This window comes from Urocampus carinirostris, chromosome 14 (assembly GCF_059441175.1).
Source record: "Urocampus carinirostris isolate Australia breed hairy pipefish chromosome 14, RoL_Ucar_1.0, whole genome shotgun sequence".
NCBI classification, from domain to species: domain Eukaryota; kingdom Metazoa; phylum Chordata; class Actinopteri; order Syngnathiformes; family Syngnathidae; genus Urocampus; species Urocampus carinirostris.
The window spans coordinates 3,430,808-3,451,827 of NC_142362.1; the positions used below are offsets into that span (position 1 = coordinate 3,430,808).

Consider the following 21,020-nt stretch of genomic DNA (forward strand, 5'->3'; position numbering starts at 1 on the left):
CAACCAACCAACGTATCACAAAACAAAACAGAGCCTACATTAACCACAATTCACCTCGGTTTTTATGTGACGTCAGGTGTGACGCCATCCCAAAATTTGGGACTTGTGATGTTTAACAAAGTATTTGCTCTGTTCTTTTGACCCGATTCTTGTCAATACTAACAAAACAACTCAACTTATCTGACAAGCCAATTATTAAAATCGGACTAATACTCTGTATGTGTCTCAAAAAGCAGCCCCGGCTCCTTTATTCACCCCGTGAATGTCAAAAGTAGTCCAACTGACAACGGACGTGAAGGCAACTGAGGATCCAAAATGGCGAAGCGCAACAAGGGTAAGCGAGCTGCCTAGCTAGTTTCTCATCTTTTTGCGATTACACGTGAAAATTCGGCTTTTATAGGAAATTATAATGACTTTATTCTATACTGAATCATTAGTTTTTTTATACCTTTATGTAAATATCAACATGTTGTGTTTGCAATAAGGACGCGAGCATTTGCTAACTTTCTAGCCGGGTCTCTTTTGGCATACTGTGTAATTATGTACCAGTACATCGCAAACCTTTTCAATTTAAGACTGGTCTTCAGTGTAATATATATATTTTTTAATTACAACATTTGTTTATAAATAAGTGATAACGTCACGGTTCTTTGCAGTGACGCCATAAAGACACAAGCTTCAAAAGTCTTTGAAACTACTGTGTCGTGATCGTTACAGTCAGATCCTCGAGGTGCTGATTGTTTTTTTTTGTATTTGTCATTCATTTTTGTAGATCTGGAAGAAGAGATCTACGACAAGGTCGTCGATCTGACAGAGTACGCCAAACGACAGCCATGGTGGAAACGAATGTTTGGAAAGACATCGGGCCCATTAGCAGAGAAATACTCCGTGGCCACACAGATAGCGATAGGAGGAGCAAGCGGATGGTAATCGAAACATTCCTGTGATTCTTTTACTCATTATCACTGCTAATTTTGACTTTGTAGAACACACAGCTAGTTGGAATATAACGTTGCGCGGGGTCGTGGTTATTGCGTGAAATGAAAGTGGTGAAAGTAAGAAGTCTGTTTCAAATACAGTCCGAATACCAAACCTCCCAAAAAGATGAAAAAGAAAGATTTTATTTGAGCGGATCTAAGAATTTCACATGCTTGTGTAACGAGCCTCAATCATGCGCGACACAATGGTTCACAGTCACTCGGTTTATTGCCTGCATTCAATAAACAATACAAATAAGTCAGGGCGTCTGTGCACGACTGCATACATTTTCAGCACAAGGTGATTGAGCTGAAGGTATGCCAAGCAAACAACATGCGAGCACATTGATCGTGAAACCTTAATAATAACAATGAACATAGTTTTCCCACGTACCTGCATTCAATAAATAATACAAATAAGTAAGGGTGTCTGTGCACGACTGCATACATCTAAAACATTAACAAAAATACAAAAACAGAACATCACTCATTGAAACATTCTGCATCACAGTAATCATCATTTCAAGCTGCATTACTTTTAATTAGTGCTTTTTTATGCATCATTTAGCACAACTTATATACATTTATATACAAAAATAGTTTGTGAAAGCAGCTCATATATTTAGCAAAATATGAACTTTTACACAAACTGATGTTGGGCACAGCTTACCTTCAGCGCAGGGTAATATAGCTGAGGGTACGGCAAGCTCAGAAGCCCATAAAGTGCCAAACGAGAAAGACAGTTGCACGCGTCCATGGCTTAACAAATGAATGCGATACCACAGTTTTAACAGTGATGCAACAAAAACACAGATTTTGTGAGAATTCCCCAATAACTCAAAACAATCAAATTTCAACTCTGTTACACCTGCATGTTGCAACTGTAGCACTTGCAAAAAAGATTTCAGCCAGAAGATGGCGTCAGCAAGTAGAATATTCAAATTGCATACACCACCTTTAAGCAAAAATAAAACGTTCTCTTTCACCTAACAGGAAAGATATCCTTTAGTTCACATTACAAGCACATTAAGAACCCAGTGTTGTTTTAAACACACCAGGTTTCCAACAAACTCTGGGATGTCTTTTGTCCAACTTTTCCATATTTGAATTGGGGATGCCAAATCTATTGGCAATATTCAGATTTATTAGGCTGTCCATGAACAAAATGGTTGCTCAATGTCTGTATCGTGAGCATAAAATAGCCCTCAAAAATTGTCTGTGATTGAATGCATATGAACAAATATTTAGCAATAACTTTCTAATGGAATCATTATTATTTGTAATATGTCTTTTTGGTTTAAATTAAGCAGAACTATTTAGCTTTACGACAATGTAGAACAAATGTAATTAGGAATAACACGTGATCGAATATTCCATTTACCAAATTATTTTTGCCATATTTTTCTTATTGATGCCGAATGACGTCATCAGGTTGTTGAAATAATGTTACACATTTTGAGGTTGCATCAGAACAGTAACTGAAACATTTGGCAATAATTGGTAACTAGTAAGACCGGGTGTGATGCAATGGGAGGGGTTTCTGCCCTTATATTGAAACGAGTTGTCTGATATTTCTTATTGTGCCTTATGCAAGTAGCTGGTACTTACATCTTACAATCGTTGTAGCCTAGATGGTAGTGTGCCCGCTTTGAGACTGGGAGGTCGCTGGTTCGCGCCTCGGCCGAGTCATACCTAATTGGTATAATGGCGGCGCCCTCTGTTGGCTGCGGCTGCATCGACTCGCTACAACGGGTCAGGTGTATCGACATTTCGTTCTGTGTACATTGTTACAAAGAATGACAATACAAAGGAAATTATTATTATTATTATTATTATTATTATTATTTACTCATATGAGAATAAAAGCACATGTGCTTTTTCCTGTGCTTCTTGTCAGGTGTGCAGGCTATCTCTTCCAAAAAGTTGGCAAAGTAGCTGCCACTGCTGTGGGTGGAGGACTTCTTTTGTTACAGGTATTCTTCCATTCATGTGTTCAATCATTGCGCCTTTCATTGAAACAACAAGGAACGCATTTTCCCGATTGTCTATCCCTAGATAGCAAACAACAGCGGCTACATCCAAGTGGATTGGAAGAGAGTCGAGAAGGACGTAAACAAAGCCAAAAAGCAGATCAAGAAAAACACCGGCCAAGCAGGCCCAGAACTGAACACGTTAGTTGAGAGGGTGAGTTTGTTTGATGTACATTTACACAGAATAGGATCAGCTTTAAAATGGTTCCTATTCATTCGGTTCACTTGCTAAATTGATGGAGCAACTTTGCAGTAAACTGTGCTCAGCTTGAGGTTTGTATTACCTAAGAGTGTCGCAATGGTTTTGTAATATTTGAATGCAGATCTTCTTAACATAACCCTCGAATCTTTAACCAGAATCATGCCCTTCACTGCAGTGTATGATTAACAATGTAAAATCCGATAAGATAAATATAGCTCACGGAGTCTCTCAAGCTTGAGCGCTTGTTCCCAAACTATGCTCTATCTCAGGGGTCTCCAACCATTTTCGAGCTGAGAGCTAATTTTTTTTGTTACGGATTAGTGCCAAGGACACGCACTTTGGTATGAATTTCCAAAATAACTTGTTATTACTATGTTTTTTAATGTTACTACCAGGTTAATTATCGGAAGTAGGGTTAAATCGAGCTGGTCAACCACTACTTGCAAAAATACTTTTATCAGAAAATCACAATGACCGAGAACTGGTGAGCTATTTTCAGAACAATCCCGCGGGCACTTCACCTGTCCTTTGGAGGCACCACATTAGAAACTTCTGATCTTTCTTAATGATATCTCTTATATCCAATAAGTATTTGCATGTCCAGCATATGACCATAGTATACAGTTTTAGTCATGTTTATTTGTATAGCCCTTAATCACAAAGAGTCTCAAAGGGCTGCACAGACCCCAGATTATTGCAAACCATACACTATTATGACACCATCCCCTGATCTAAAACCTACATGAGGGCAAGGAAAAACTCAAAAACCTCAACATGAGGAAAATGAAGAAACCTTGCGAAGGGAGCGCACATGAGGTCATCCCCCTTCCAGGATGACCAGGCTGCAATGGATGTTGCAATAACAAATAATACACAGATATATTCAACATAAAATATAGGTTATTCCTATGCTATAGAATATAATTGTGTTTTAAGCCTAGATTTAGACAGTTCCACTGAGGTTGCAGATAAAAAAATCTCAGGGGGAAGAGCATTCCACAGGACCGGGGCCCGAACGGAGAATGCTCTCGAACCTGCGGATCTCTTCTTGGCTCCTGGGATCACTAGTAGACCAGTGTTTTCAGAGCGAAGGCTCCGGACCAGAACATAGGGCGAAATGTAATCTGAAAGATATGAAGGACCAAGTCCTTGCATGATTTTGTATACTACCAACAGAACCTTAAAATCACATCTTAAGCTAACAGGAAGCCAATGCAGGTTAGCTAAAATTAACCGAAATCTCTTGTCAATATTGCGATTTGACGTAGTATGATTGTGTAATCACAAGACACTGCAGTTTTTCAAGGATTTATAATTCCATGGTTGTTTCATTTCCCCCTTGTTATTTGAGCAACAGAGTGTTTGGCCAACCCGAATTGTCACAGTTCAGGTTTTAACGGCGCTTGGCAATCAAGGGACAAGTTTTAACTGCACTAGTCAATAAAGGCGTGGGCAATTTGCAAGCAGCACACTATGCCACACAACCACCGCAACCCTAACAGCTCCTTAAAAGAGGGCTCTGTTTTCTTAAGGCATGTCACTATGATGAAGTAATGACAAAAAAACAAAACTAGCACTTTTCTTTTAAAATTGGGTCGCATCAAAATTGAATACTGGTCTGAAAAATCTCAAGGTTCTTTCTAAAGTCTTGCACCCTAATAAAAAGATAGATCTGAGATATAGACTAATAATTATTATAAAAAAGAAGAAAGAAACCATACCTGTGGCATAGTGTGGGTGTCAATGTGAGGCTGCTGCTCGGACACGTTTACTTCCGGGTTGTTTAATTTTTGTACACGTTTCTTTTTTTATTCCAAACAGTTAGGTTTATTTATTTTACTTATTTATTTTTGGGTGTGAGTATTTTGGATATCGTAAATTATATGTTGATTTAATGAAGTGCTTTGATTTTATTTACTTGAGTTGTATTAAAGTATATAAAAAAAAAACATCTACTTCCTGGTTGTGTTGCCTTCAGGATGAATCAAGTAGCATGGACAGTATAGTTACTAGTTAATGCATTGTAACCATTAACTTTCTCTGCAAGCTACTGTCGCTAAGAAAACGGTTACTTATTGCATATCATTTAACTAATGTGAACGGACACTTACAGTAAACGGCTGAAAAGAAACATTCAGAATGCAGAATACACGACCGAAGCTAATACAGTGAACTTGTGTTTTATAACCCAGGTCAAGCAGATCAAACATAATTAACATAATTGCCTCAAAAAGCAGAAACTCATCACAAGTTGAGTGCACAGTGCATCCAATGTCCTTTAATTTTGAGTTCAAGAGCAGTGACAATTGCTTCCCATACCTTAACTTTTCAGTATAGGTTTTGATAACTATTTACATAAAATATTTCCTGATTTCCCGCGAATGAAGATGTGCAAATATGCTGAACCAGGAAGTAGCTAGCCATTCATTTAGGAGGGTGAATATGTAACAGACTCAAACGTTCTTTCTCCAGGCCCATTCATTCTTGCAGTGCAGGCGTCAACATCTAATTGACGATTGAGAGACCTTCCTGATTTTGCTAAATTGCCCACCGGCCCGGGGCGTGCATCTTTTACGTCGTGCGTTCAACTTACAAAAGGTCTCCGCCCGGGTGCCCGACAACTATTTCAAGAAAAAAAAAATTGAAATCTTGCTTCGGTTTGGAAATTTCGGAATTTCAATTCGTTTGGCAATTTGCATACTCGGCGGCCGTTTAGAAGCCTGCATCGAATAACTTGGTGCTTCCGACCTCTCCCGAGCTTTATAAGGTTGTGCATTTGCATATCATTTTCCAAAGTAGACGTACAGAGAACACAAAAAAATGGAGAAGTGGTTAGGAATCAAGCCGAAACCTCAGCCCCAGAAGATTCAAAAGAAGCTAACAAAATTGATGACGCTACAAAACGTAAACGTACATTAGAAGCATCGTGGAAAGAGGAGTTCACGTGGCTTGTAGCAGACGACGCAACGCAAATATTACATGAATGAAGATGAGTCAATACAGGTACATATGCATGGCAGATGGAAAACAGCGATGTCATATACATGCAATGATTGTCATAAGTAGATTCATAATAAACTTAATTTTAAAGTGTTGTTCTGTTTATATATTCTGATTATCAATCCTTAATACTTTGCAACAATTGTTTTTTTTTGCGATGAGTCGTCTTATTGTGTTTCAAGTTGTGAAAAATGGGGCAGGCAACTTTATGGCTGGGCAGGCAACTTGTCCGCTAACTTTTTGTAATGAGTGTCAGAAACAGATAAACCATATGTCTTGATAAATGCACACTTACGATTGAAAATCACAAATATAGTAGTGATCTGCAAAATGCGATTGGAAATTTGATTTTGTACTTCTGGTTATCTGCTCCTCTTGCACTCTTTGCACTACTGTATAATACTATACATAGCTATAATTATTTCGTATATTATTAGTACTTCAATGCTCCAACTCAATACAACATTTTATTTATATCTGTACATTCAAGGAAACTGTGCGGGTCAGATGTATCGACATTTCGTTCTGTATACACGTGTACGAGAATGATAATAAAGTATATCTGAATCTGAATTCAAAGATCCTTAAAGAGTGCTCGGTTTGGGCATGAAAAAGGTGTACGAACCCTGAAACTATTACCTGTCACTCTCCAGTCCACACCTCATGACTCAAATCTAATAACCGTCACTCTTTTCAGTCCACAGAGTTTGTGAAGAAAAACATTGTGGTGACGAGCGGCTTCGTCGGAGGCTTCCTGCTCGGCCTGGCGTCCTAGACCAAGGGCCGAACACTCCTTAAGGTTTTGACGCGTCGGGAAAAGGGATAAGCTGTTGCCCGGTGGATGTTCAATGCGCTGACGGCGTGTTTCCAGTAATCCTTGTAGCAGTCTTCTCTGTAAACGGCCAAAACCCCTTTTGCTCCCTAATGTAAAGTTGCTGTACCGAAATTTATGGGCGCACTTTTGCTTCGCGCGAATACACTTATGTGCCAGGGGAAATCATTGCACTTGTTTCAGCTACAGTAATTACCGTATTTTCTGGAGTATAGGTCGCAGTTTTTGCTTAGTTGCGACTTATACTCTGGGGCAACTTGTATGTGGCATTGTTAACGCATTATATCATTGAGTTTGGTGGCACGGTGGATGGGTGGTTGGAGCGCAGGCCCACGGTGCTGAAGTGCAGGATTCAAGTCCAGCGACCGCAACCTCCCCGTGTGGAGTTTGCATGTTCTCCCCGTGCTTGCGTGGGTTTCCTCCCACATTCCAAAAACATGCGTGTCAGGATGATTGGCTAGTCAAAATTGTCCCTAGGTGTGAATGAGCGAGCAAATTGTCTGTCCCTGTGTGCTCTGCGACTGGCTGGCAACCAGTTCAGGGTGTCCCCTGCCCACTGCCCAAAGATAGCTGGGATGGGCTCCAGCACCCCCGCGACCCTACTGAAGATAAGCGGTGCAGATAATGGATGGATGGATCATTGAGTTTTAAATTGGTATCATCGGTATACTATTTTACATGTTATTTTCACACCAAACCGCAAGAGGGCGCTCTAAGCCTGTGTTAGTTTCAACCTTGCCATGTTGTGCCAAAAAAAATGTGCCCGGCCCCCCGCATGAATTTGGCCCCAAGCATACGCCGCTTATAAAAACGTTACTAAAATGACTTTGAATCTCATTTTTGGTGGAATTGTAATAGAATAGTACCGCATTGAGCATTTGAACCTTGTAGAAAAACACTTTTGAGCAAGTGAGAGAAAATAGTTACTTGGGCAAAATTTTCTTACCATTTGGGACACAAATGTTCAGAAGATAAGGCTTTATTTTGCCAACATACAAACGCTCCCCTACTTACGAAGGAGATAGGTTCCGAACGATTGTTCGTATGTTGAATTTGTTTGTAAGTTGCTTCAGTGCTGTGTTTTGGATGTTTAAGGTTTGTATAGATATCCTGTATTGTTTTGTACTTAAAAATTATCATTTCATGAAATAATATCCTCTATTAAGATAAATCAAGTGAAGTTCAACTTACTTTTGGAAGATTGGCTTCAAGAGTTAGGCGACTTCCTCCTTTGTGGTAAAAAGGTAGCCGAAAAAAAGCAATCCAACCGTTTTCTCAACCGCATCAAGCTTTCTTTTTCCACTTTCATTTCAAATGAAACTGCTCGCCTCTTCTTTACACTTTACACCAATCGTATTGAATGGATGCAGGAGATATTAAACAATAAAAATATCAAAGTTCTTCGCGCGCTGGAGATACAATATAGTATGTTTACACACAAACTAGGAAGACTGATTTCTTTTTCGGTAGCGGCGGAAAGAAGCACTACATTTCTCCGAAAAAGGTGAACAGAATACACAATCTGACTTACAGTAATATCCGGATATTTTTCGACAACCCGGAAAAATGTTTGTATGTACCGTTATTCGTTACTCGAATGTTCGTAAGTAGGGGAGCGTCTGTAAATATTTTCAACTTGCTCAAAGGTGATTTCTATACGAGGTGCAAATGCTCTGTGTCTCACTGTCCTAATACATTGGCCAAAAATGAGATACCAAGTCGTTTTAGTCACGCTCTCACGAGTGACGAGCATTTTCTTTACATTTTTTCTAAATTGCCTTTCAAGATGACCTGTATGTTTTTGGTGTTGGGTTTTATCAAGTAAATTCCCCCCCAAAACGAACTTATACTCCAGGTGTGACTCCTAGCTTTTTTCCTTTTTAATAGCGCGTTTTCTTGGTGGTGCGACTGTTGTGGATTAACTGTAAATCAGCTTTGAGCTGACAACATACATCTGGCAGGATTTTATGAGCTAATGTTGTTACAAGATATCACAAGTTGTTGACTAAGCGAGCCGAGGCCGGAAAAAACACTTTGGATTCTGAGAAAAAATACTTTTACGTGATTTTGTTGAACCCAGTATAAAACCCAGCGTTTCCTGGACGAATTTTAAACGTGGCTTGAATGAATGTTGCTGAATAGAGGACGTTCCCTTTCCGCCATATTTCTGTCTCTGCGTATATTTAGGGGCGACGCCCAAAGATGTCCTCTCCAAAACGACTTGTACTCCGGAGCGACATACAGTCTGGAAAATACGGTAATATGTTCATCATGTGAGCTCATGTAAAAATGATAAAAGAAAAAATGATAAAAGCTGAGGACCATCGCGTCGAGTACTCCCATGATACAGATACTAAGGGGGAAACGATATAACATTACAATATATTATCAACTATTGTCACCGGCTGTTTTCTATCGTGTATATCAAAATTAGAATAATTATGGAGTGCATTGTTACACCAGTTTTTATTTCATTTGATTTGATTTTTGTCATGCACTTAACGTTGTCCTTCAGTTTTTGCGTTTTAAATTATCTGTAGTAATAAAATACTGCTTTATGAAGTGCTTCATGTTTGATGAATAAAGTGAAAGTACTCGAGTATTGGGTATGTTATTTCCTGCTGTGCGGTTTATTAGTCGGGCAACGATTCAATGACAGGGTTTATACAGGTGCTTGAAATCCTTAAAAATGCTTGAATTTTATTGTTTTTTCAAGGATTGGAAAGTTATTGAATTTTGGATGAAGTGCTTGTAAATGCTTGAATGTGTTGCCCTGTTTCTCAACTGCTAAAAATGATGCCGACACTGCTCTCCGGGTGCGTTGCTTTGCCGTTGCATTTCTCCCGTCGTGATTAACGGCTTCTGGCATGAGTTTTTATCGCCCCTTTTAAGTTGCGCCCAAGAAGACAGGTGGATACTACACCTAAACCTAATACAAGGATTATGCAAAAAAATTAAGGTAGCGTTTCTCAGCAGTAAATTGTCATGGGAAGAACTTCCTGTAACTGAAAATGTAAGCTACATATTACCCAACACACCAATTGTTTAGATCAATTAATACGTTTGGGATTTACTCACTGCCTCTTTAAAAGTGCTTGAATTTGGCCTTAAAAAACCCTGGGTCTGGTAATGTGATTTTTTTTTTCTTTTAAATGACTAAATGACCACGTGTTGATATTTTTTCTGTTCTTTTATTAGAGCATAGGTGTCAAGCATGCGGCCCGTGGGCCATCTTAAGCCTGGCAAGGTTTATAATTTGGCCTGTGAGAGAAAACCCAGGAAGGATAATAGAAAAATCAGCTGCAGTTTGAAATGTATCCACTTGATGTTGACAAAGCCAGGCACCTATAGCAAAAGCAACTGGACTTACTTTCTCTTCTTTTTCACTCTTTCTCTCATTCTATCTTTCTCTTTTTCTATCTCCTTTTCATTTTTTCACCCTCCATCTTTTTCTGTCTTAACCTTTCTCCCTTTCTATTTTTCCTCTTTCACCATCTCTTTTCCCTTTCTTTCTCTTTTCTGTGTTTCTCTTTCCATCTCTCATTTTCTCTCTTTTCTCTTTCTCTGTTTCTTTTTCATAGTGTTTCCCAGTCTCTTTTCCACTCTCTTGTCTTTTCTTTCTTCTTTGTTCCCTGTTCTTTCTTTCACTTTCTATGTTCTCTCGCTCTCTCTTGTTTTCTGTCTGTCTTTTTTTCCTCTATTTCACCTTTTCCTTTCTCTTACTCTCTTGTTTCTGTCTCTGTGTCTCCCTTTCTTTCTTTCTTCTCAGTTTCTCTTTCTCTCTCCCATTTTCTCTTTTCTTTCTCTACATCTCTTTTTCATTCTGTCTTTTCTCTGTCTCATTTCCACTCTCTTGTCTTGTCTCTCTCACTTTTGTTCTCTCTTTTGTTCTTGGTTCTCTCTCAATTTCTATGTTCGCTTTCTCTTTTTCTCATATTTTCTTTCTTTATGTTTTCCTTGTTTGACCTTTTCCTTTCTCTTTCACTCTCTCGTTTCTGTCTGTCTCCCTTTCATTCTATTTTCTCAGTTTCTCTATCCGTCTCCCATTTTGTCTTTTCTTTGTCTCTTTCTATGTCTCTTTTTCATTTTGACTTTTCTATGTCTCTTTTCAACTTTCTTGTCTTTTTTTCTCTCACTTTTGTTCTTGGTTCTTTCAATTTCTATGTTCTCTTTCTCCTGTTCTATCTTATTTTCTTTCTGTCTTTTTTCTATCTTTTTTCCCCCTATTTGACCTTTTTCTTTCTTTTGCACTCTCTGTTTTTTGTCTTTCTCTTTTTTTCCCTCTTTTGCACTATTTTCTCTCTTGTTTTGTCTTTATTTCTTTGTATTTCCGTTTCTTTCTCTTTCTCTCCTTTTTTTCCTCTCTCTTTGCGTGTGTCTCTCTCTCTTTATCTATTTAATCTACAATATGGCCCCCAAGCTAAAATGAGTTTGACACCACTGGCTTAGAGACCAGTTTTTTCGTGGCCACGTCCTGTTTGCAGGGGCCTGCTATTGGAAACTTATCAACGTGGCCATGGTAACCATCAACACGGGGTGTTACCGGGCACCGGGGAAAGCACATTTTTATCTTCAAATATTTTCGAGTTTCTAGCGTCGAATGGACAAAACAACCGGCGCCATGGCGTTACCGTTACTACCTGGAATTTCGCCAAATATTCACGTAAGTACTGCCATGTTTTATTTGTTTTAACGTGACGTTTATTACGTTTAAATTTCGCCTCGTCTTGACTACTTTCATATACGTTCGTATTATGTTTAAAATTGTTTACGTAATTCAAGAAATTTGAGGGAAGTAGTGAAATGTAACTTTAGAGATTAGCACCTTGGGTATCACTGCAATTAAAAAAAAAAGTTGAGTTTATTAAAGAAAAGAAAACCCAGATTTCAACTTTCCTACTCGTATCAGCTTGATATTTTCAAATATAACGAATGAAGTTCGAATAATGATTTTAGCTTCAGAACAGGTGTAGCCAAACTACGCGCCGCGGGCCCTATGGAGACCGTCAGGCTTTTTCATGCGGCCCGCCTAACAAAAATGGCGCCGAATGAGCCCACAAAGAAAGGAGCGGGAAAGAAAGCCACTCATCTTCGTTAGCATGGCAGCTACAAGGAGGATGGAGGGACATTATATATAGTAAATAGTAAATACAGTACTATTATAATAAAAAAATATTGGTTTGTCTGCATCAAAAATATAACTACATAAATACTACAAAATAGAACTATATTTCTGCAAAACTTAATGTCAAATTTTGTGCTTCAAAAACATATATTATTTCGTCTTCATCCTGATAAGAAAAATAATACTGCATTAATACTATGATACAAAAATACTATCATAGAATTATTACAGCAGAAATACTACAAAAATACAACTAAAGTATTATTAAAAATACTGAATAAATACCATGAAAATACTTCAAAAATACTCATACGAAAACACGACAGCGGTACAAGGTGGGTGGACACCAAGGTGTTTCCCCCAACCACTAAGGTTGTAGGTGCACCATTTCCTGTGGTGTGTCTTGAGCAAGTAGAGCCTGGTGGCAGCCCTTAGCCAAAAAATGTACTATGATACAAAAACACAACTACAGTAATACTGAAACATATTAAAGAAATGTAACAAAGATATCACTGGTTAAGGGAATTATACAACTAAGAAACAACATCCTCTCGGGATCCAGAGAAAACCTTGATTTATGTGATCTTATACTTTTCTATGTTCATTTGGAATCTGTATTTAAAATGGTTATCATCATTCTTTATTTTTGTGCTTGTGAGACCAAGCCGACACCCATCAACTCAAGAGCTTTACCTTATAAGGTAAGTTACTCGCAAGCTGGATATATTCAGGGTTGGGTAGGATTACTTTAACTGGATTACTTTCAATGACTTTTGGATGACTCCAATACCAAATATGCTAATAAAAGACAAAAGAAACTAAATAGGAGTAAAATGACTCAATTTTGTGCAGGCTTGGGGAGTAACGGAATACATGGAACGGCAAAAATGATGTTGGCAAGCTGTTTGGATTTATTTTCATTTTGTTTCTGTCGCATTTTATGTTAGTTTTGCCAGAGATCAAAGCCAGGAGAGAAAGCTTACCACGTGTTGTGAGTCATCATTTTATTCATATTTAGTTTGTTTTGTCTTTTATTAGCATATTTGGTATTGGAGTCATCCAAAAGTCATTGAAAGTAATCCAGTTAAAGTAACCCTACCCAACCCTTGATATATTTCTGAATCGCACACATACTTAAATAATTTATATATAAATAATAATTTAGCTAACCTGCATTGGCTCCCTGTTAGCTAAAGATGTGTTTTTAAGGTTCAGTTGGTAGTATACAAAATCATGCATGGACTCATATCGTTCAGACTTAATTTCCCCCTATGTTCCGGTCCGGAGCCTTTGCTCCGAAAATGCTGGTCTGCTAGTGATCCCAAGAGCCAAGAAGAAATAGGCAGTTTCAAGAGCGTTTTCCATTCGGGACCTGGTACTGTGGAATGCTCTGCTCTCTGAGATTTGATCTGCAACCTCAGTTTTTTATATCTGGGCTTCAAACATACTTTTATTCTATAGCTTATGAATGACCTAGATTTCCTGTTGAGAATATCTGTGTATTATTTGTTATTGCAACATCCATTGCAGCCTGGTCATCATGTGCTGTCCCTTCTCAATGTTTCTTTATTTTCCTCATGTTGAGGTTTTTGAGTTTTTCCTTGCCCTCATGTAGCTTTTTAGATCAGGGGATGCGATAGTCTGTGGTTTGCGATAGTCTTTGATCCTTGCAGCCTTTTGAGACTCTTTGTGATTAAAGGCTATATAAAAAAACATGAATTGAGTTGACATTTAGAGTAGTAATACAGAGAATCTTCCCCCTCCTCCAGTCAAAAGTGAAGTCAAGTCAAGTCAAATTTATTTATGACGCCCTTAATCACAAAAATGTCTCGAAGGACTGCACAGGATTACAATGACACAATGACCTGATCTTAAAACCAACATGCGGGCAAGGAACACCTCAAAACCTCAGTGTGAGGAAAAAGACAAACCTTGAGAAGGGACCTCACAAGTGGTATCCCCCTTTCAGGATGACTAGGGTGAATTACATTTAGCATTACAGTACACAAACCTAGTAAACACTAGGTAACATGTTGAATATTTGTCCGGAAAGTGCATGACAGCAGTGACGCCCGCAGCCTGTAAACTAGTCCAGAAAGTCTTTGACGGCCACGACGCAGCTTCCCATCTCTGCCAGCTGGTTCATGCAGACGTTCACATGCTTCAGGTCAAACGCTGGTCCGCTGACTCATCTCAAACCGTCCTCCTCCTTCGTATCACCACCAGGCAAGCAGTCGGAAAAAGACAGGACAATACAGAATATGAGGTGGGCATCAATCATAAGCTTTGTAATAGAAGTGTGTCTTAAGCCTGGATTTAAAAACTTCCATTGAGGTTGCTGTCACGATTGCTAAAGTGAAGACACCTGCGGCAGTTGTGTGGCGCGCTGGAGCGCGCTCCCTGATTGGCTGCCGTACTGTTCTTAAGCGGTCAGCGCCCAGACCAGTTTGTCCGAGCGTACCTCTGAGTTCCTGTGTGTTCACGCCAGATCGTCAAGTACTAAAGACAACTCTGTTTTGATTCTTGCCTTCGGTTTCGACCTGTTTTCCGCTCCTCGCTACGACTTCTCTCCTGCCCTGATCATCGACCTGCCTGCGAAGTTTGATTCCTCTTACCTGTCACGGAACTGACGCCCCGCCCCAACGCTACGAGCGATCGACGCACAGCGGCTTCCTAAGCCAGCTCCCTTAACTAATCAATAAAGATTCCTTTCCAACGTACGCATTTGAGTCCGAGATTCCTTTCTGGGTCCTGACAGAACGCTCGGACCAGAAATAGGACTCAGCTACGTGTTTCACGCACCGATCAGTGAAGGGAGCCATGGCACGTTCGCACCGAACCGAGGTGGAGCTCCGAAGGTTGTCGAGTGACGTGTCCGCCATTCTTCGACTTGTCCGGCAACAACACGAAGTGTTGCAGCACCAGCAAGCAAGGTTGGACGCCCTCCCAGAGTCGCTCGCCCTTCAGCTGCACGCAGCGGCTCCTCCTCCTGGAGAAGCTCCGCAAGCTGTGCCGCCACAAGCCCCGCCCCCTCCACTCGTGAATTTTCCCGCCATCGACACGGCGGAGCCACGAGTGGGCACGCCCGAGAAATTCAATGGAGATCCTGCTCAAATCCGCCCCTTCCTTGTTAATTGTCGTCTGATATTTGATCTCCAGCCTCGCAATTTCAGATCCGAAGAAGCGAAAGTGGCCTTTGTGATAAATCACTTGTCTGGGAGAGCCCGCCTTTGGGGAACGGCTGCATATGAACGAGGGGCGGTGGCATGCACCTCGTTTAGGCTCCTGGCCCAAGAAATGACCAAGGTTTTCGCCTCTGGTTCCTCGACTGCTGATGCCTCCCGTTCGATCATGAATATTCGCCAGGGAAAACGTTCCATTGCAGACTATGCAATCGACTTCAGGACGCTGGCGGCCCAAAGCCATTGGAATGAGGAGGCGCTGGTCGACGCCTACCTCCACAGTTTAGCGTGCTACATAAAGGACGAATTGGTGTCCCACGCTCCCCCAGCAACGCTTGACGAGGCAATTGATCTGACCGCCCGGATCGACAGTCGGGTGCAGGCGAGACGCCGTGAGAGAGGCTACCAGAACTACCCAGCTCCCTGCTCATCCGAAAGGGTCAACGGCTCGAAGGTCCATCAACCACCCGCGACTCCTTTGGACCCCCCTGAGGCTATGGAGGTGGATGGTTTGACATTGTCAGTCGAGGAGCGTCAGCACCGACTCTCTGCCGGCCTCTGTCTGTACTGCGGGGGGCAAGGGCACCGGGCATCGACCTGTCCGGTAAAAGGGGGATCTCACCGTACGATTGGGGTCATCCGGTTGGGCTCTGTCCACACCCCGATATCCCGGACCAGAAGGCCAAGGCTCCAGGTGCACCTTCAGAGTTACGGGTCTACCCAGTCCCTGTCCGCCCTTGTGGACTCAGGCGCGGAGGTCAACATGCTGGACGTGGCCTTCGCCCAGAGTATGGGAATAAGAAGCATTCCCCTTCCAACCCCAGTTCCGGCCCAAGCCCTGGATGGGCATTTGTTGGGCATGGTAACACAAATTACAGAGCCGGTGGAGATGAAACTTTCTGGGAACCACCGCGAGTGGATTAGTTTCCACCTGCTTCCCTCCCCCGGCCAACCACTCGTCCTGGGACAGCCGTGGCTGGTCAAGCACAACCCTCACTTGGACTGGCGAACGGGGGTGGTCCTGGAGTGGGGGGTTGAATGTCGACAAACCTGTTTTCACCCAACCTCTCGTCCTATCCTTTCCAGGTCTCCTTCCGCAACGCGGGATCCAGCTGAGGTTCCCATCGGTCTTCTGACGCATCAGTCCTGCTCTCCTGCCCGCCAGTCCAGTCCGTCCGTTCGCCAGTCTCAACGTCAGTCTGTCTGCCTGTCTGATCCTCCGTCCGCATGTCTGCCTGACAAGATGTCCGTCAGGGAGCGCCGACGTCGGTCCAACCGTCGTCCGTCCGTCTGCCGGCGTTTCCATCGTTCTCGACATCAGTATGCCAGCCACCACAGTTCATCCGTCGGAGTGTCTCGAGACTGGTCTGCCAGGAAGCCTGCCCGCCAGTCTACCTACCACCTCAATTTGGACCAGCCTGTTCCACACCGTGGGCGTGCCCGACGGTCTGGTACTGCATCCCTTCTACCCACAGGTCTTTCCCCTCCCGTCCCTTCGGATGCTGTCGATGGGGTCCTGTCCACTCGGAGGTGTTCTGGTGACTTCCTGTGAGGTTCCTTGGGTTTTTTGGTGACGTATTTTTTGGATTTACTATTGGATTGCCTGTTTTTTCCTGTGACCTTCTTGTCTTGCCTGTCGGATGATGTTTTTTTTTTTTTTTCTGGGGACTTCTGGAGCCGTCCCTTGAGGGGGGGGTTCTGTCACGATTGCTAAAGTGAAGACACCTGCGGCAGTTGTGTGGCGCGCTGGAGCGCGCTCCCTGATTGGCTGCCGTACTGTTCTTAAGCGGTCAGCGCCCAGACCAGTTTGTCCGAGCGTACCTCTGAGTTCCTGTGTGTTCACGCCAGATCGTCAAGTACTAAAGACAACTCTGTTTTGATTCTTGCCTTCGGTTTCGACCTGTTTTCCGCTCCTCGCTACGACTTCTCTCCTGCCCTGATCATCGACCTGCCTGCGAAGTTTGATTCCTCTTACCTGTCACGGAACTGACGCCCCGCCCCAACGCTACGAGCGATCGACGCACAGCGGCTTCCTAAGCCAGCTCCCTTAACTAATCAATAAAGATTCCTTTCCAACGTACGCATTTGAGTCCGAGATTCCTTTCTGGGTCCTGACAGTTGCAGATCTTATCTTCGGAGCCATTAACCAGCGCAGTCTGGTCTTCTGGATGGGAGTCACAAGCCATAAACCTTTTTTTCTGGGTACTTTCTCAAAGTTTTGTCCATTATCTATATTTGTGAATGTTACAGTTGCTGAAGGAGAAGTTCCACAAATCCCAACATTTTGACTACTCGAGCGGCGTGCCTCTGCTTTCTGGAACTGAAAAGCCGGGCATCGGTGGTGATCTGTTGCTGGGACAGAGGCTGAGACCAAAATCTTCCATCTATCCCAAAACTGCAACCGGTGGTTTGCCACCATGGGTTGCATTTGACAAAAAGGTGTGATGACTTGATTTACATCTCACTGGTTTCTACGAATGAAACTCAAATGATTTCCACTGCGCAGGTGTTGTGTTTTGAGGCGTACTTCCAAGAAGCGGTGCCAGAGGCCTCCAAAGAAAGGAATAGAATCCGGCAGTGTAAAATCTACTTCTACCTAGAAGATGATACCATCCAGGTGGTTGAGCCTGAATACAAAAACAGTGGAATTCCTCAAGGTGACCCCATGTTGGTAATATAAGATCGGGGAATGGTGTCATTGTAACCTGTGCAGTCTTTTAAGAACATGAAGCAATCAAAAGGTCTTTCCAAAGTGCAACTCCTTGACATTCAGAAACACTAAAAGAAACGAAGAAAAAACATTGCAATGGTCAGCAAATTTAACTTTTAGTGAGAAAGTGTAGGGAAATAAATATGGAATCACTTAATTCTGATGGGAAAAAATCGGAATCAGTGCATTTTGAGTAGAAAATAAGGACACACCCAGTCAATCTCCTTTCCTTAATTGGGTACCTGGCTTAGATGAAGTCTGCTTTAGTCAGCAGGTAAAAAAGTGCATTTATGGACTAAGTGGGTTGTTAGTTATGTTGAAGTTCTAATTTATTTGGCAAGAATAGTGGCTCCAACAAGAGAGATGTCTCTCGAGACCAAAGACAGGATTGTTAAACTTGTTGAAGAAGGTAACTCTACTCGTATGGTTGCCAAAGATGTGGGCTGTTTACAGTCAGCTGTATTGAAGATTAGGACCAATTACAAACAGCATGCAAACGTTTTTAAAGTCAAGAGTACTGGTAGGGCAAGGAAGACATGTAGGCGTCAAAACAAACAACTAAAGGCCATATGTCTTGAAAAGAGAAAATGCACACCAAGACGAAAAGAAAGGAAATTGCGGGGAGTTGCACTTGTGAATAACTTTATTATTTCTTCATGCTTTTTATCTGAGTTTCTTCCACGATCAAAATTCTGAGTGAGTACTTTTCCAAGACTGATGATTCCATAATTTTTGCCAGGGGGTGTATGTTGTTGCAAAAAAAGAAAATAAATGAAATAAAACAGATATTAAAACTATTGGCTAAAAAATATATATATATATAGATATATATATATATATTACATTATTTAGAGTGAGGCACAGAGTTGGCAGCATTATGCTTCGGGGTGCTTTTTTTCTTACTTTATCCACTGTCTTAAACTGATGAGAAAAAGTTAGCGGACACCAGGGCAGACAACTCTGAAAAGTTACCTGCCCAGCCATAAAGTTGCCCGCCCCATTTTTCGCAACTTGAAACGCAATAAGACAACTCATCGCAAAAGAAACATTGTTGGAAAGTATTAATGATTGATCATCAGAATATATAACAGAACAAAACTTCAAAATTAAGTTTATTATAAGTCTACTTATTGCATGGGTATGACATCGCCATCGCATCGTTGTCGTCTGCTCCAAGCCACGCGAACTCCTCTTTCCACGATGCTTTTAATGTACGTTTACGTTTTGTAGCGTCATCAATTTTGTTAGCTTCTTTTGAATCTTTCTTCTGGAGCTGAGGTTTTGGCTTGATTCCTAACCACTTCTCCATTATTCTTGTGTTCTCTGTGCATCTACTTTTGAGAATGATATGCAATTACACGACCTTATAATGCTCGGGAAAGTCCGGGAGCACGAAGTTATTCGATGCAGGCTTTTGATTGGTTGCAGAGTATGCAAATTGCCAAACGAACCGAAATTCCGAAATTTCCAAACTGAATGTAGATTTCGAAATCGGGATAAAGCATTTGAATTTTTTTTTTTTTTTTTTTCTTTCTTTAAAAAGTTGTCGGCCACCCGGGCGGAGACGTATTGTAAGATGTACGCCCGACGTAAAAGATGCACATCCCAGGTGTCTGGGCAGACATGATTTCTGACACTGTTTTAGAATAGAATAGAATAGAACAGACCTTTATTGTCATTGTTACAAAATGGGTTAACATATTGTGACAACGAAATTGCGCATGACACTCCAGTTTCACACATTCACAGTGAGGTAAAAAAGCCAAGAAGATAAAGGAACAGAGAAGATAAGGTTATAAAACAAGGAGGATAAGGTTATAGTTATAATTTACACAATATTTACACAAGAAATGTCGGCATATACGATGTTACATACAGTTTGGTATCGTAATACAGTTTGGTATCTTAGGGTTTGTGCAATTATGCATTTGGTGCAAAAAATAGTCATCATTGTGCAAAAAAAAAAGAAAACTCAACATATCCAAGGTGGTTGTAAATTTCAACAGTTCAACAAATCCAGCAGTGTAAGCACAAAAGCTTCAGGCGGTTTGAAAGTAGAACAATCTGAGGAAAAGCCAACTGAAATATCTCAACATTATTAAAAGCTAATCACAAAAAAACGCACCCCAAATTATGAAAAACAAAACTGTGATTTACAGTCTGGGAAATACGTTTTTGGGATAAAGAACTGAAATTTGTATTATCCATTACTTCTTGTTGGCAGGCACTTTGATACGTCGCCAACGCATCCCACTGCCCGGTGAGGAGCAGTTTTTCAACGTTTTCCATTTCAACCTCAACCAGCAGATGGTGCTTTTCGGCCACACCTTCACCGTGACCGACTGTGACCGGTTCACGAGGAACTTCCTGACAAAATGTGGGGTGATACTCAACGACCCCGTAGCTGTACCCGAAGACCCTTACCGGAGTCTCCGGGAAAAGGTAACGATCATCCCCATTACTCAGTGGTACTCTTTCAGCTTAATTTGTTCCACAATCCTGCTCGTAGCCCGAATGACTCGTGTAACAAGCAAATTTTCCCGATATGAATTAATAGACTGCTGTCACAGTCTTGTTCCACGGAGAGACTGAGGAGATCATTTCTTCCTCATGCCATGAGGCTCTTTAACTCCACCCGGGGGAGTAAAAGCCCACATTAAACCCCAACCCCACATTTGCATATTACCCAATTTAATGACAGTGTGTATTTTCCGTAGCACTATTTATATACTCTTTAGCAAAACGTTATATTGGGTGTTTTTGTATTCTATATCTTTATTTTATTATTTTATTTTTCAACACAAGGATAATGCTGAAAGTGTGAATTTCCCTACGGGGATGAATAAAGTATCTATCTATCTATCTATCTAGACATCTATCTAGACATCTATCTATCTAGACATCTATCCAGACATCTATCTATCTAGACATCTATCTATCTAGACATCTATCTTTCATCTAT

At 41.3% G+C, this 21,020-nt stretch overlaps 2 protein-coding genes across 2 annotated transcripts in view; both read left to right on the forward strand.

The window, feature by feature from the left end:
- Positions 1-82: 82 nt before the first annotated feature.
- fundc1 (FUN14 domain containing 1) lies at positions 83-9,640 on the forward strand. Its single transcript, XM_088352925.1, has 5 exons — positions 83-334; positions 773-926; positions 2,875-2,950; positions 3,033-3,161; positions 6,907-9,640. The coding sequence occupies exons 1-5, from the start codon at positions 316-318 to the stop codon at positions 6,982-6,984; spliced, it is 456 nt and encodes a 151-aa protein (XP_088209051.1). The 5' UTR covers positions 83-315; the 3' UTR covers positions 6,985-9,640.
- Positions 9,641-11,582: 1,942 nt separating this feature from the next.
- Positions 11,583-21,020, forward strand: part of efhc2 (EF-hand domain (C-terminal) containing 2) — a 37,474-nt gene continuing 28,036 nt past the window's right edge. The window contains exons 1-4 of the mRNA XM_088352883.1: positions 11,583-11,704; positions 17,599-17,787; positions 17,855-18,005; positions 20,283-20,500. Of these exons, the coding sequence (XP_088209009.1) occupies positions 11,642-11,704; positions 17,599-17,787; positions 17,855-18,005; positions 20,283-20,500 (621 nt within the window). The 5' untranslated portion in view covers positions 11,583-11,641. The remainder of the gene's footprint in view (positions 11,705-17,598; positions 17,788-17,854; positions 18,006-20,282; positions 20,501-21,020) is intronic.

Coding starts and splice junctions, on each gene's coding strand:
- fundc1 (XM_088352925.1), top strand. Junction 927..2,874: donor ATAGGAGGAGCAAGCGGATG/GTAATCGAAACA, acceptor GCTTCTTGTCAG/GTGTGCAGGCTATCTCTTCC. Junction 2,951..3,032: donor GAGGACTTCTTTTGTTACAG/GTATTCTTCCAT, acceptor GTCTATCCCTAG/ATAGCAAACAACAGCGGCTA.